This window comes from Sinocyclocheilus rhinocerous, unplaced genomic scaffold (assembly GCF_001515625.1).
Source record: "Sinocyclocheilus rhinocerous isolate Xijiao unplaced genomic scaffold, SAMN03320098_v1.1 scaffold1256, whole genome shotgun sequence".
Classification (NCBI taxonomy): domain Eukaryota; kingdom Metazoa; phylum Chordata; class Actinopteri; order Cypriniformes; family Cyprinidae; genus Sinocyclocheilus; species Sinocyclocheilus rhinocerous.
In genome coordinates, this window is record NW_015646445.1 from 1,099,161 (window position 1) to 1,115,239 (window position 16,079).

A 16,079-nucleotide genomic window follows, 5' to 3' on the forward strand; every position below is an offset into this window, starting at 1 on the left:
CAGAAAAACTTCACCCTGTGGCCTGTTTCATAATTAAAGACCTAACGATTTTATAAGGATGATTTTGTAGTGAAGTGTTGATTTATGCTATCGACGTCTTTGACAGGGGATCTTCCAGATGTCTTGCTGACTGAAAATGCACTGCATGTGGAGTCCTCTGCCGCTCATCAGATGACTTTCCAAGGAATTCATATTGATTTCCTCACAGATCTGCCTTAGGGGTCTAACGGACTACAGACACTCAAGCACTGACGGAGTACAAACGTTATTTTGGTGCATGTAAAAAGGGTCATTATCATACTTTTTCCAAGTCAAACAGCTCCTTGAAACTGTAAATAATTCATGTGGTCATGGAAAGGCCTTTACAGTTTGCTAGGCTCCATTTCTGTGAATGTTTGACGGTGTTTGGTCACATCATCATCTCTGTCCTTCACTGCCGCTGTCTGGCACAGCGTCCCTTCTGTTCAAATGAAACCAGTGTACAGTTCAAACAAACAACAACAACTGTGGGACTCTTGTGTGATGAAGTATTTCGCTCAGATGAAATGAAGACATTGTAGTTTCATATCAAGGTACATCTATTATTTTTGTTCATCAAGGGGAAAAACTGAATAAATATAACTTGCATATTCAGTTGTCTCATCTTCGTTATTTTTCTTCTGTTTTGAAAAATGGTAGGTAGATAGATAGATTTTTTTAAATATTCATTTAAATTAAATAAATGAATAAATCCAAAAAGATACAATTGTCTTTATTGAAAACTTAAAGCTTTTTAGATTGCTAGATCTGGTATGTACTGCTCGTTTTGGATTCTTAAAAATACATAAAAATGACTTGATTACACATCTGTGATGAAAATATTTTTGAATTCTTTACTTTAACCTGAATTTTGGTCTCATCTTTGTAATTTCTCATCGTTTTAAGATTAAGATTGTTTTAAAATAGATGACAGACAGACAGACAGATAGATAGATAGATAGACAGATAGATAGATAGACAGACAGACAGATAGATAGATAGACAGACAGACAGACAGCTAGATAGACAGACAGATAGATAGATAGACAGATAGATATAGATAGATAGACAGACAGACAGATAGATAGATAGACAGATAGATAGACAGCTGTTTGGTTATGAAATTCTTCAAAATATCTTCTTTTGTGCTCCACATAAGAAAGAAATACATACAGGTTTGGAGTAACATGAGGGTGAGTAAATGAGGACACAATTTTCATTTTTGGGTGAACAATCCGAACAGTGCTCTCTCTCTCTCTCTCTCTCTCTCTCTCTCAGGTCAATGGAGAGAGGGAGAGGAGTCCTGCGTGCTTCTGCAGCCGAGCTCAAGTGACTAAAATGGGGCTTCGCGGACTGAGCAGCACGGGGGTGTTCCTGACAGTCTGCCTTCTGTGGGTGACTGGATGCTTCACCCAAAAAGTGAGTACAAGTGTGTGGCAGTAGCCCACTTTCTCTTTTGTTTGTCTGCGGTTTGTCAAAATGTTTACAGCATGGGTTATTGTGTGCAGTATATTGTAGTAGACTATGTGGAGCATGTAGTAGTTGAAGCAACTTTCTAATGTTACGTCTCTTGGTATTCAATTCGGAGGTTTGGGGAAGGTGTTGTGATGAAATGTGGAGCAGCTTGTTGTGTGGTCTGGGTTCGGCTGAGAGAGCTCAGTTCAGCGCGGCCAGCGGTTCTGTAGAAATACAAGTATTTCTCTATAAATAACTATATAAATGAGAATTCAAATTAACATAAAGGATAGAAAAAATTCTAAAATAAATTAATTGAATTAACAAACAAGTCTTTTTTATGTGTAGGTCAGGTATGAGCAGTTTTTTTTAATGTTTTAATTTAAACATCTTCTATTACAGTGTTTTCAATTCTTCAAAATATTAGTAGTTTTTTTTCTACAGCTTAATGTCAAAAATGTCTATGGTGTACCTGTAGAGCTAAATTATTGTGGGAAATCTTGACATAAGTATCTGTTGACTTAAGTAGATTAGCTCACTCTTAGTACTACTAAGTGAATCAGTTTTAATTCAAAATATTATTAATATTTGACTGTTATGTGATCAACATATAGGAAGCCATTTTTTGTCATGTGACAAGAAATAAATCAGATTATAGACCCCTTTAGACCCTCATTATTTATTTAGTTATTTAATGTCCCATGTTTTAAACTTTATGAAGTTTTTCTTTTCAAGTCAAATGGGGTAATCCTAAGAAAACCTTGATATTCGTAGCTCAAGAGTTCATGATATTTGTTCTTGTGTATTCAGGGTGCAAGGAAAGTATTTTAGTACTTTTTACTGGTTGCTTACACCATGTGAAAATTTTAGTCATTATCAAAATGTTTGGAAATAGAAAATAGTATTTTTCTAAAATGTTCATTAAAATATTACTGAGAAAACGTTGTGATTTTGGGAACCTGTCTGCATCATACATAGTACATAGTTGCATTATATTTTGTTACATCATCTCATTGTCATAATAGACCCATTTTGTTTCAGAAAAAAAAAATCGAGTTGTTAAAGTTTTTTTTTTTTTTTTTTTTTTTGAGTTTATGAAACAGAAAGACATTCAGTGTTATAGCACTTGCGGTTTGCTTCTCAGACCTGTCTATATGTACAGTCATAGATCAGAACTGAATGACAGGACCTTTGATATTCCCTTCACTTTACCCTCTTTTCTTATTCTATCAGTTCTCATCACAGAGGCTGTACATTGTTTATGTAGCTTCTCACATGCTAGGAAAAGGAGAGTTTGGGAAATATGTTGTTAAGGAAAAGCTTAGTGTGTTTTCGAGGTGATTACCAGATTCCTGTGGAAAACGTGCTCCACTCATGCAATTAAACACATTGCTCTGGTCATTTCCACATGCTGCCTTTCACCAATACGTATTCCCTTCCCAGGCATGGATATGATTTATTGATTCTTGTAAAGCAGAGTGACATTCCATACAAGGATAAATAGAGATAGACATATTATGAGACAATTTTGATCTTAAATTTTAATGGTGCATAGAGTAATTTTCCCTCATTAAAAAAAAACACACACACACACACACACACACACACAAAATATTTTTTTCCTCAGTGTTTTTTTTTTTCTACGTACAATGAAACTCAATGCCAACAACAAGTCAGCATTCTCCAAAATATCATTTATGTTCCACAGAAGAAAAGTGAAGTCATAGGTTTCAACATTAGGGTGAGTAAATGATGACAGAATTATAATTTATCAGAAATCTCTGAATTATGTAGTATATTCTGTCACTAGTTTCATACTGGTCTTATTTATTTATTTATTTTTGTGGGAAAGGTCAGCATCATTTTGACTGTCACATAAGGTCAAGGGCTATTTTTGAGGTGACGACCTGTCAGATTCAGTCATAATTCTCTTCCTCCATAATTCTGAATTCTGAGAATCCTGAGCCGCTAACAAAGGCTTTGTTGCATTGTTGATGTGCATAGCTTCAGTTACTGAGTGTATGCTCCTCAGCGGCTCTGCAGTTATCTGGCCCCTCTAAATGCTCCCTTTGTCCTCTTGAATTAAGTTGATTTTCAGAACTGTGCAAATCAAGTTTGGAATTTGCTGCATGGCCCTCACAATCAGATGAAGAAAAAAAGCTTCCTTATATGATATTATGTAAGATAGGTTTAGATACTTGTCATTGGTTTGTTCTCAGCAATGACAAAGAGTTTTCATGCAGGTCTTTCTCTAGTAGTCCTCAATATTTTGGACAATGAATTGCTCTCGTTCTTGAGTTAATGTGGTTAGCACTGCATATGTCAGAAAATTCCTGCGTGCATGCATCTATTTGTGTTCACATATCTATGCAAAGCACTTGTAGCTCTGTGAGTGATTTCTCTCAATTATTCAACCTCACCCCACCAATAATGTTGTATCACACCCACACAATTCTGACATTTTCACCCGCCACTCGTAACAGTTTTAATGGGAGCAAACCACTAATGTGCATTTCCTGGCCAGCAGAGCACACTCTGTGTGAATTTGGAAATTTCAGAGTAACTGTTTTGAATGATTTGTGGAGGGTAACCACAAGAAATACAGTAGAAGTACTCCAGTGACCGCTATGGTCTAGTTGTGAACAAGTATTATAAATATTTTCAGGGTTGCTCTGGAAAATCTGGAAAACTAAACTATTAAATACCAAAACCATTTAAGTAAACTGCATTAAAAAAACAAGTGATTAAATCAGGGTTTACGCTTTATAAGACTGTACCTTCCAGAAAAAAAACCTAGAATAAATAATAAAAATAAATTACATCAACTAATTACATTTAATTACATTTTCATCCAATATTATTTTTAAACATTTAAAAACAGTTAAAAATATTTAATGCTTTTTCGTTTTAAAATGTAATTAAATGTCATTCGTTTTTATTGATTCATTCATTGGTTTCATTTACATTATTAATTAATACATTTCTCTGTGTTTGAAGAAAATCTGTTTCTGTGTGAAGTGCAGCAGCTACCACTGCTCTTTTCATCCAAATATTATTGTGAAATATTGTCATATTCCAGTCCTGCTGGCCTCAGTGTCCAGTGGCAAGCTATGACTGATGTAACTGGTTGTACACTCTAAAAAATGCTGGGTTAAATACAACCCAGTGCTGGGCGGAATAGGGACAAACCCAGCAATTGGGTTGTTTTGACCCAGCGGTTGGGTTACTACCCAGAAGGTTGGGTTAAACATTTAACCCAGCCGCTGGGTCAAAACAACCCAATTGCTGGGTTTGTCCCTATTTTACCCAGCACTGGGTTGTATTTAACCCAGCATTTTTTAGAACATTTTTTAGAGTGTAACACATCATCACGGGCTCAATAGTGCCTGGAACAGTCTCACTTTTCACAACCAATAAATAGCCGTGCTCCTCTTCCAGCCCCCTTACAGGGGCCCATAGCATGTTTACGGGGGACTCATGGGGGTGTTTGTGCATTTGAGTGTGTTTGTGGCAAAAGGGGCTTAAGCTGTCTGCTAGCACAATTTCAGTAGTCATATTGTCAGCTCATGTTATCTCTGAAAGCTCTGTTGTGAAAACACAGTACAAAAGAGACCAGGAAAAGAACTATATATGAACTGTCAGTTTAACAGCTTATTTGACTTCTCACATTTCATAACGAGTCGCATTTTTCTGTTCAAAGCCTTTAAGTACAGATAATGTTTGTGAGACAAGCAGAGAATTAATTATTGTAAAAATGACAAAAAGAACAGAGGTTGCGAACAGATGTGTGTAACCTATCAAATACAAGAGGAAGTTTCAGTGTGGTGTTTTTCACGTTGCAGTCCTTACTGCGAAATCTGCTGTTCCCTACGACAGCTGTGAGCTTATCTGGCACTGTTTTACTCGCACTCATTCAGTGAGTCAGCTACAGTTTGTTGATGTTAAAAGTGCAGGAGACTTGTTTTTCGGTTCAAGAGTTGCTGTTGCACCAACAGAAGGAATAGATGCTGTAATTCAAATAGAATAAAACTAAACAGAAAAATAAAAGGATGCTAATAAATGAAATAATTTAAAGGAAATATATATTTATACCGTTTATAACATAATAAACAGCAAAATGTTTGCACAAAATTGCATGCATACATTGTGCTTATTGCTTTGCACTGTTATTCATTTACTGTAGTAAACTGTGATCAGTAACATTAGATTGACATCTGTGTCTGCATGTATAATATATGGGAAAGCCCCATGGCTATCATGTATTGTCATTTTCCGGATGTGTGTGTGTGTGTGTGTGTGTTGGCTACATGTGAAGAACTGCTCATAACACATAGTATCATTTTATCAAGTTTTTTCTTTAATTTTTAACAAAAATGTAGAGGGATACTTTTTATCTTTTGGGAATTGACTGGAAAATAAAAAGCTGGTGTTTCAGACTTTTTTAACGCAATTTCGTTTGGTTGTGGAGGGCTACTTCCCTCCTAGTCGTTGTTATCTTCAAATTTTGGGTATGTGGATGGTAACTAGATTCAGTACAATTCACTATCTATGAAAAACATCACACTTTGGAAAAAATAAATAGATCCGTAAAAACAGTAAACCTTTAACATTAATACTTCTCACACATTACAACAAACACGAGACCATATGTCTTTAAAATCTGGAAACAATTTTTTTACTTTTCTTTTTCAAAAAATATGAATATTATATAAACTGTATTGTAAATATATTTTTTTAATGTTTTTGTTTGTGTGCATTCGTGAAGCTCAAGCAGTAGAGAACTGCAATCTAGCAATGCCAAGATTATAAGTTTGATTCCCAGCAAAGTTACCATGCTTGAACTGCTAAATCTTTGTATACATTGCCCTCAGAGTTAACAAAATAATTTTTTTTTTGTGGTCAGATTGAGCCACAATCGTGATAAACATTTTGAATGCACACACGCACATTTTAACGCACACTTTGCAGGCATGTTCATGACCCTAAATGAGAAATTGTCACAAAAAACTAATCCTAGGTTCCAGTATTTCCGACAACCCAATTTTGTTTTGCGTGTCAAATTGACATACAAAGGTTAAGTGATATTGTGTCTTTTATTTTATTTTCTCTCTCTAAAAGATATAAATAAGACCAAAAGCAGTGTATTAAGAAAGTAAATTGGTCTGTTGTGATGTTTGATGTTGACTTTAAAAGACGTGGATTTTTTAAATGATACTCACTGACTAGTGAATGACTTTGAATGATCTGTCATTTAAGTATGCAAGTGTGTATTGCGTGAGTGATTGGCAGAGGAGGAAGGGGGTCATCAGCTCTCTTTTGATGTAGCACAACTGGGGCGCGATAACCAGCGGGACCTTATGTAAATGCCTCCTACTTATTACCCTAGTTTCATTAAAATGCTATCTAACCAAACTGCAAAGCCTTCCAGTGTCCCCTGTGGGAGAAAAGACAACTTTACTAATTACGCCATGCCAGTGCGGGACGATGATGTAACAGAGCTGGGATGTTTGGCATTATAAGAATGTCCCATTTCCTATTCCACACTGTGGTACTTTGGACGCCATTCATGTGAAGTCTACCATGCATGGTACACTGCCCTAACCAGCAGATAGTCCAGTATTATGGCGGTAATGACCCAATTCCATTTGTTCGGAGAGAGAGAGGGTGGTACTTACAGAAATCTCACAAATCACTGCCAAAGTTTTCTTTTTTGCTGTCTTTTGGAAGTATACTTGATCTTGTTGGACTTGTTGCACCAAATGGTTTTCTGAGGGCAGATAGGTGGTTTGGTTTAATCACGAACCTCTTTAACACATTTCATTGAAACATGGACCTTAACCAATTGCATTTCCCCTATATCTACATGCTTGTCTTGAACCTTTTTTCACCTCTTGTTCCAGTTTAGTTTGCTCTCTGTCTCTCATATTCATGTGCATTGCTCAACTTTCCTGTTGTGCTAGCCTGAAATCGGCTTACTTTACATCTCAGCAGTGAGTGGCATTTGACCGGATCAAATGTCAGGCATGCAATTATTAATGTAGTAGCACATGAACCTGAGGTAAACTCTGGACAGCATGAGGCTTCGACCAACAGATCTCTGTTAGCTGAGTTTGATAAACGGCCTGAATGAAGAGAAACATAGGGTGAGAATCAAGGGTAGAAGTGTACGCAGAAGTCAAGTCACCTTTATTTATATAGCGCTTTTGACAATACAGATTGTATCAAAGCAACTGTACAGCATTAATAAGGAAAATATTGTCAATAATGCAAAATGACAATAGTAAGCACTCAATTTTCAGTTAAAGGCAGTTCATCACTGAATTCAGTGATGTCATCATCCAGCTCAGTTTAGTTTAAATAGTATCTGTGCAATCAAGTCGACGATATCGCTGGAAATGAAGTGTCCCCAACTAAGCAAGCCAGAGGCAACAGCGGCAAGGAACCAAAACTCCATCGGTGACAGAATGGAGAAAAAAAAACCTTGGGAGAAACCAGGCTCAGTCAGGGGGCCAGTTCTCCTCTGGCCAGACGAAAACCAGCAGTTCAGTTCCAGGCTGCAGCAAAGTCACATTGTGCAGAGGAAATAAGGCAAAAGAAATAAGGCAGTATGAAGATGAAACTTACTTTGACTTTGTAAAGCTGATATTATTTACAGTTGCCTTGTCCATTTCAACTTTTCTTTTGCACTGATCTTGCTTTGTCCTCCAACAAGAATGGTTTTTTGAAGTGGGTTGGCGCACAAATAAATAGCTGACTGATTATGTGGCATCTTTGATTTTGTTAATATTTTTTCTGAAGAAAGAAAGACAGAAAGAAAGAAAATAAATAATGATGAAAGGCAAAATGTTATAATAATATATACGTCATGAATGGACATTATTCTTTAAATACAATAAGTTTTACTCACATTTGGTTTACGACCAATGGTAAAATGGGTAGAATTCAACAATTTGGACATGGAGCTGCATTGAAATTTAACCATATAGTGCCTTAAAATGAACACACCAAATAAAAAGTTTATTAAGAACCAGAATTATAAAATCATATTGCGATAACTTGAATATTTTATGAGTTACAGGGACAAAAACTTTGGAAAAAGAATATTTAAAGCACTCATACAGGTAGGCTATGATCTCTCCAGTTGTTTTGATAGAAGGAAAGAAGATGCATTTCTAGTTTCAACTTTTATTTTTTTCAGTCGTTCCTGTTTAAAAGAAAAAGTATCAGCTGACCCCCATTTGGTTTTTGACCACTGAAAATGTGTACAATTTAACAGTTTACTCATAGGGCCATACTGAAGTTTCCAAATATCTGGAAATGAAACATATAGGGCCTTAGAATGAAAATACCAAAAGAAAAGTTTGTTCATAACCAAAATCTAAAAGGAAATTACGATATCTGTAATAGTTCTCCTTCTGTAATACTTCTTGAGTTACAGCCGTGAAAACTTTTTAAAAGTGATTTTCCCATTTTTGAACCGTCACCATTGACATATACTGCAACAAAGATTTTTAAAATAAATGTGAAAAATATGTGGTGACTTGATTTTATCCATCAGTAATGGATTAGATTGTGAAAAGTGGATGTTACTGTACATATCTGAATCAATCCAGATATTAAAGTGTTTGCAATCAATTGATGTGAGGGTAAAAATAATAAGATCTGATGTTTATTTGACTCTCTAATTTCTGGGAACCACAATGTGGATTCTGCAAGCCAAATTCACCCTCAATAAGTGATGCTTTCTCAATTTTCTTTAAAATCCTTTAAAACCAGTGACTCCTGCGAAAGGACAGGTGACAGCTGGGAAAGTCTGGCGGACAGCTGGGAAAGAACAGTTGACAGCGGTAAAGATTGCATCAGGAGTGGGCGGCTAGTCACCTTACCCACTAGAGACTTGGAAGTTCCAAGATTCACTTTTTGTGACTACGAAGCAACATAAGAGAAAACAGCCCGAGGGCCCTCTGAGAGGCGGGATGGAAGATGGGCCCAGTAGGACGGATCAAGAGGTAATGACAGGAACAAATAACGATAACGAGAAAAGACTTCAGAAGTGTAGTTGGGGATGGGAGAAGGTGACATCACGCAGGGGCATACATATTCATCAGGGGAAGATGAAGTGTAGAAGGCAGACAGACAAGCGACCTTGCTCTGCGCAAGCAGGTCAGACAAAAGGGACCCAAAGCCAGGATTGCAACCACAGTGCCGCAGGACCCAGTGGTGCTGAGACGTCTTAAGAAGTTGAAGGAAACCCCATGATTGAGAAGGCACCCAGCGAAAACAGAAGTACATCCCACAAAGCCAATGATGAAGCAACCAGGTCGGCGCAACAAGATCATGTGGCCTAAGGCAAATTATCAGGTTGCTTGGCAGAATCTTGACTCTGACCTGAGTCAACTGTTAGAGCTGGCGTTGCGAGGCAGTGTCAAGAACAAGCTTAACAGCCTTGGGGAAGTTATCTTTGAAGAATGTAAGGGGAGGTTTGGCGAGGTCAGTAGGAAGTAGCCCACAGCCCCAATGAAATGAAGGAGAGAAAGGGAGATTTCCTTCCAGAAGGCCAGAATCCCAGGCTTTCCTGGATGCATCGAGCACTCTTCTGTGATTTGGGATCAAATTCAGCATGCAAAGAGAGAGAAGAGTGACCTGCATGTGGTGTGGATAGATATTGCCAATGCATACGGCTCAGTGCCACACAAGCTGATAGAATTTGCCATGGAATTATTTTATGTCCCAGGTTGTGTGCAGAACATTATTACTAGATACTTCAGCAACCTGCACATGTGCTTTACTCTGGAAGGATACACGACAGGATGGCAATGGCTGGAATGCGGGATTGCCATGGGGTGTGCCATCTCCCCCATTCTATTTGTTTTAGCATTCGAGGTAATCCTCAGAGGGGCCAGGCAAGTAGTCAGGGGCATCAAGCTACCATCAGGCGAGAGGCTTCCACCATTGAGGAGCTACATGGGCGATGTAACAAGCATCCTTCGGACGGCTCCATGCACGACCAGGCTCCTCAAGCGCTGTGACGAGCTGCTTAAAGGAAAGTGCGTGAAAATGCATGCGTGCCGCATGTCAGGACCATCTTCGTCGTTGGAGGGGAGCCCATTCCTCGGCTGGATGAGAAACCATTGAGAAGCCTGGGGAGGCAATACACCGCAGATTTATCCGACAGGCAGATGGGGAAGCTAGCCAGGCAACAACTTGCAAAGGGCTTGGCAAGAATTGAGCAAAGCCACCTGGCTGGGAAGCACAAAGTGTGGTGCTATCAGCACATATTGTACCAACGTGTGCTGTGGCCTCTAAAGGTCTGTGAAGTTCCCATATTGGAGGTTAGCAGGATGGACAGCCTCGCCAATAGCTATATTCGAAAGTGGTTGGGCTTGCCCCGCTGCTTTTCAGATGCAGGTCTCTTCGGCTGGAATATGCTGGAGCTCCCCATCAAATCCATCAGCCTAGGGTACAAGCAAGAAAAGGCACGCCTTGTATCGGAGCTAAAGGACTCTGCGAAACCACTTGTAAGGAGTATGAAAATCCCCATCTGCACAGGCCGCAAATGGAAGGCGCAAGCTGAAGTAGAGCATGCTATCTCTAGTCTGCAACATCGAGAGGTGATGGGGTTAGTCCAGACCGGTCGGGGTGGCCTAGGCTGAGGAAGCGCCCCAGCACCACTGGTCTAAAGCCACCAAGAGGCAGCAGAAGACCATGGTGGTGGATGAAATTGCCAGGCTGGAGCAGGAGCGCTTCCACGTAAAGGCAATATCCCAGGGCAGTCAAGGAGCCTGGACGCGATGGGATGTGACTGTGAACAGGCGCATCACCTGGGCAGATATCTGGAGGACGCTATAATCCAGGCTCAGCTTTCTGTTAAGGGCAACCTATGACACCCTCTCATGCCCCTGGAACCTCACCCAGTGGTTTGGAGACGAGGTAGGCTGTCCCCTGTGTGGCAACATCAAGGCAAGCATCCAGCATATCTTATCAGGGTGCAAAGGGGCGTTGACCCAGGGACGCTTCAGGTGGCGCCATGATCAAAATCCTGGCTAAGCTGGCGGAGGTCCTGGAGAGCTGTAGGGTAGCAGCAAATCGCACATCCGCAGCCGCAAAGCCTTTCTCGGCAGGGTTTGTCAAGTCTGGTAGCATGCTCCAACCTCCTACTCAGAAAAGGAACACCATGCTTACACCCGGCAAAGAGTGGCAGATGTTAGCATACCTCAGGAAGCAGCTGGTCTTTCCAAGAGAGATTGCGACAACTACCCTTCGGCCAGACATTACCACGGTGGAGAAAAGGGTCCTTCTCATTGAACTGACCATACCCTGAGAAGAGGGCATGACAGCAGCCCACGAAAGGAAGCATCTCAAGTACTCCGAGCTGGCAGCGGAGTGCCAAGACGCGGGCTGGAAAGCCAGGGTTTACCCAGTGGAGGTCGGGTGTCGGGGCTTTTTGGACAGAATAGCAGTCCAATTGTTCCATGGTGCCGGAGTGGCAGGGTCAAACCTGCGGAAAGCCATTAAAGAGCTGGGAGAGGAGGCCGAGAAAGCGAGCTACTGGCTGTGGCTCCGGAGAAAGCACAATGGGTGGGGACCAACACCCCTGTAAAGGCAGTTGCAGGGAGTGGCGGGGAGACGTCCCCTACATGCCACTGCCCCCCCGCCGGGAGATGTACCTGGTATAGGGGGTGAAACATCAGTGATCGGCGGCCTCCAGCTGATGACCCTACAGCTGATCTAAAGGCACCGGCGGAGGTGCGACAGGCTGAAAAGCCAAAGAACAACATCTCACCTGTATAATGATCTTCTAATATCCTATTTTGTAACAATTATTACAGCCTTTATTATATTAACCAACATTAAAATGCTGCGTTAAGGCAATATTTTAAAATCTACAGCTGTGCCTAGTTAGGTCATATTTGGCTATTGGCTAACATTATTTATTTTCCTTCACTGGCAATGTCAGTTCAAAAGGAAAGTCGTTTCAGAGGCAGTGCGTGTTTTAACATTTGATGAAAGGTTATCAAGCATTTCTTGTTGACTAATAAATCATGACAATAAGACTTGGAATGTATCTTTAGAAAGTAAACGGACTCCATTTCATCTTGACTTTAATTTCACTTTTTGTCCTGCATAATGCCGTCACTTGGGGCTAGGCTTGTTACCTGTCTGCATTGTTGAGGTCTTGCAGTTCTTTTATTCCTTCCCACAGTCCAGAACCAGTGCCAACATGAAGCCCAATAAACAAACAGGCCCCTGCCAAGGTCTGGTTTGGAGTGGTCTAGCCCCAGTTTCCATCTGCCTCCAATTATACCGAGGTCCCCTCATCCTGCACACCTGCGAGATATTACGAACAGCATGTCTGAAGGAATACCTCCCTGGGGTTAGCAAAGCAGCCAGCATATCCAGCTTTGATACCCTTTGAAGGAGGAAGGGTTGAATAGTTCGGTTTGGGAGAGGCAGACCGAAGCTCATTTTCTGAACTGAACATTTAGTTTTGTTGCTCGCTGGGTTTCTTTCACAGCTGTCTGTTGTTATTGCTCTGAAACAATCAAATTAGGGCAATGCTTTACGTAGGTTTCTAGCATCTAGTGACTTACCGTCAGACCAGCTATGACTGCCAAAATTGTTTACCTATGTTTAATGTTGCGTCGAATGAAGCGGAGACTTTCCCGTTGGTTTGTTGAACTTGTGCCATCCTCTTGAACTTTCGATGCTAGAACTACCACAGCCTATTAAGATGTTTTAGGACTGTAGCACTAACCCTTGGAGCGCGGGTTCTGGGAATAATTATCTTGAACAGTCTCCACTGCTATTACATGAATTGTAATTTTCTTTGAGAATGTTTATCTTAATCTACATTCAAGTGGTGCAGAAATGTTCGTCGTTGGTAATCATTGTTATCTTTAAATGTGCTGCAATAAAGTCAACCCACCTTTCACACAGGCGTCATGCAACTTTTTGACCTCCAGATGAAAGTGTCGCGGAAGGTGATTTTACTATTATGCGCATATTATGTGCATAGAATTTTTCATTTGTATAATAGGATGATTGTTATATTCTTTCATTGCTTTGTACAGCTTGAGGCCAAGGCCCCCCATTTTCCGCAATAATATTTAAAGGCCTCCCTAGTGAAAAATAAATATAGGCCCACTAACTACATTATATTTATTTCATGCTAAGTATAATAAAAATAAATTTACATATTTATGTACTTAATAAAAATACCCTGCACTGTACTTCTAGTATACTAAACTGGTATATTTGAAGTCAGCTAAATTGGAACAACTAAATTTTGTGCTTAATGCACTTTAATTGTGTGGAAGTATAGTGCTGAGGTCCAACTAAAGATATACTGAAGTATATTTGATTGAGTTAAAGTGGAACTATTGCAAGTATACTTTAGGTACACTTTAATTATCTTGCTTTTAAAGACCAATATTATTCAAAGATCACACAATCCTTATCAATAGTGACATAAAACACATTTTAGGATTAATATTAAGAAATGTGCATTGTGCACAAGTAGTACTCCAAATTAAGTTTAATTATTTACATTTAGTCATTCAGCAAACACTTTTATCCAAAGTGACTTACAAATGAGGACAACAGAAGCAATCAAAACCAACAAAAGAGCAATAATATGTAATTATAATTTTTATTTCAGTAAGTCTTGAGCGATATGTCAGTAAATACATGAATGTATTTTGAACTAACGTAGTATGAAATAAATGTATTTTAAATATATATATTTTTTTTTACTATAGGGCTCCTTGCCCTAATTTTGTTTTCAAAACTTATTTCAATCTCTGAGTACTTCTACTTTCTGTAAATTAAAAAAAGCAATTACAATAATTATAAATAAAATAATTACATGATTCCATGACTTTTAGGAGCTGAATGTTCTTCAGGGCTCCCACACTTTTAACATTTACTGACTTTTGTCATTTACTAGGGGAAAAAACAAACTTAATTTTTACCTGATTAAAATTGACCTTATTTCCTGTTGAAACAGGAAGCTCGATAAAAAAAAATCTAGAACCTGCTCCAAACGTGAAGTATGCAAGATTTTAATTTGATGAGATCTTTAAGTTTGGATAGGAGTGAAATAATCTGTCATGAAAAAAAAATCCCATTTTACATGTCAGCAAAACCATGAACTAGGTCTCATGGTCCTGTTTTAATCATAATTTAGTTCCAGACTGTCACAGTGGAAATGCATCTGATGCTTTTTTGTCTTTGTTCTTTAGGTTTACTTTGATTGTGGAGCCAAGGTGGATGTTGTGGATGTGCAGGGCCTCATTCTGTCCCCTGGCTTCCCATATAACTATTCATCTGGAACTCACTGTGTGTGGCAGTTCTTTGTACCTGTTGGTCACCAGCTAATCATGAAGATGTTTGATTTTGATGTCTTTGAGAGTCACGACAGTGCCGTTGTAGATGAGGTACCGAACGATGGTGGCGCGCTGGTATCGAAAAGCCTCGGAAGTCCAAAAGAACCCCAGTCCACACACCGAGAGGACGTCAAGCAAGTGGTGATCCAAGAACAGTCCACCAAAATGGAGATGACCAAAGTTTCCCATTCTGCCAAAATGCTTTCCGATTCCCCCTCGGCTCCACAAGCATCTCTTCCAGTTGAAAACAGAAATTCTGTTTCATCTCAGGCATCAAGAGCAGCCATTGACTTTATCTCTTCAAGCCCACATACGGCCACAGAAATTGGTGACACTGTGAGCCCTGAGACCCAGCCACCTTTGATTGATGCCTGTCCCCACGATGTTCTCTACATATCAGATCTCATCACCTTCTCCTCCCGATTCTGCGGCTCTAGACGGCCTTCTAGCAGCCAGTTAGTGTTTGGATCTGATGATGACATGGTTGAGGTCATTATGGAGTTGATTACCACTACCCACTGGGGCCGTGGTTTCGCTCTCCTTTTCCATTATCAGAATCAAACTCAGGCAGCCACAAGCGAACATCAGAGATCGCTATTGACCTCCGACAGCAGAACTGGTGCACTGCTCGGTGCTGTAAGTGGAACAGTTGTATTTGCTGTGGCCCTTGCTGGCATCCTCTGTGTGATTTTCAGGTAAGGAAGTTTCTTCTACAGATGCAGAGATTTATTTGAAGTTGATCTTGAATTCCAGAAAATCCCATGCAGTCACCATGCAAACATATCTGACTTAAGAGTTGCTAGGTGAACCAGTGGTGGACATGTGTATATCTAATGTCTGCATTTTATATATATATATATGTGACCCTGGACCACAAAACCAATCTTAAGTGTAAATTTTTCGAAAATGAGATTTATACATCATCTGAAAGCTGAATAAATAAACTTTCCATTGATGCATGGTTTGTTAGGATCGGACAATATTTGGCCGAGATACAACTATTTGAAAATCTGGAATCTGAGGGTGCAAAAAAATCAAAATATTGAGAAAATCGCCTTTAAAGTTGTCCAAATGAAGTTCTTAGCAATGCATATTACTAATCAAAAATTCAGTTTTAATATATTTACAGTAGGAAATTTACAAAATACCTTCATGGAACATGATCTTTACTTAATATCCTAATGATGTTTGGCATAAAAGAAAAATTTATAATTTTGACCC

At 39.4% G+C, this 16,079-nt stretch overlaps 1 protein-coding gene across 1 annotated transcript in view; it reads left to right on the forward strand.

Moving 5' to 3' along the window:
- Positions 1 to 14,852: 14,852 nt before the first annotated feature.
- Positions 14,853 to 16,079, forward strand: part of LOC107707820 (uncharacterized) — a 15,229-nt gene continuing 14,002 nt past the window's right edge. The window contains exon 1 of the mRNA XM_016511912.1: positions 14,853 to 15,494. Coding sequence (XP_016367398.1) covers positions 14,853 to 15,494 — 642 coding nt within the window. The remainder of the gene's footprint in view (positions 15,495 to 16,079) is intronic.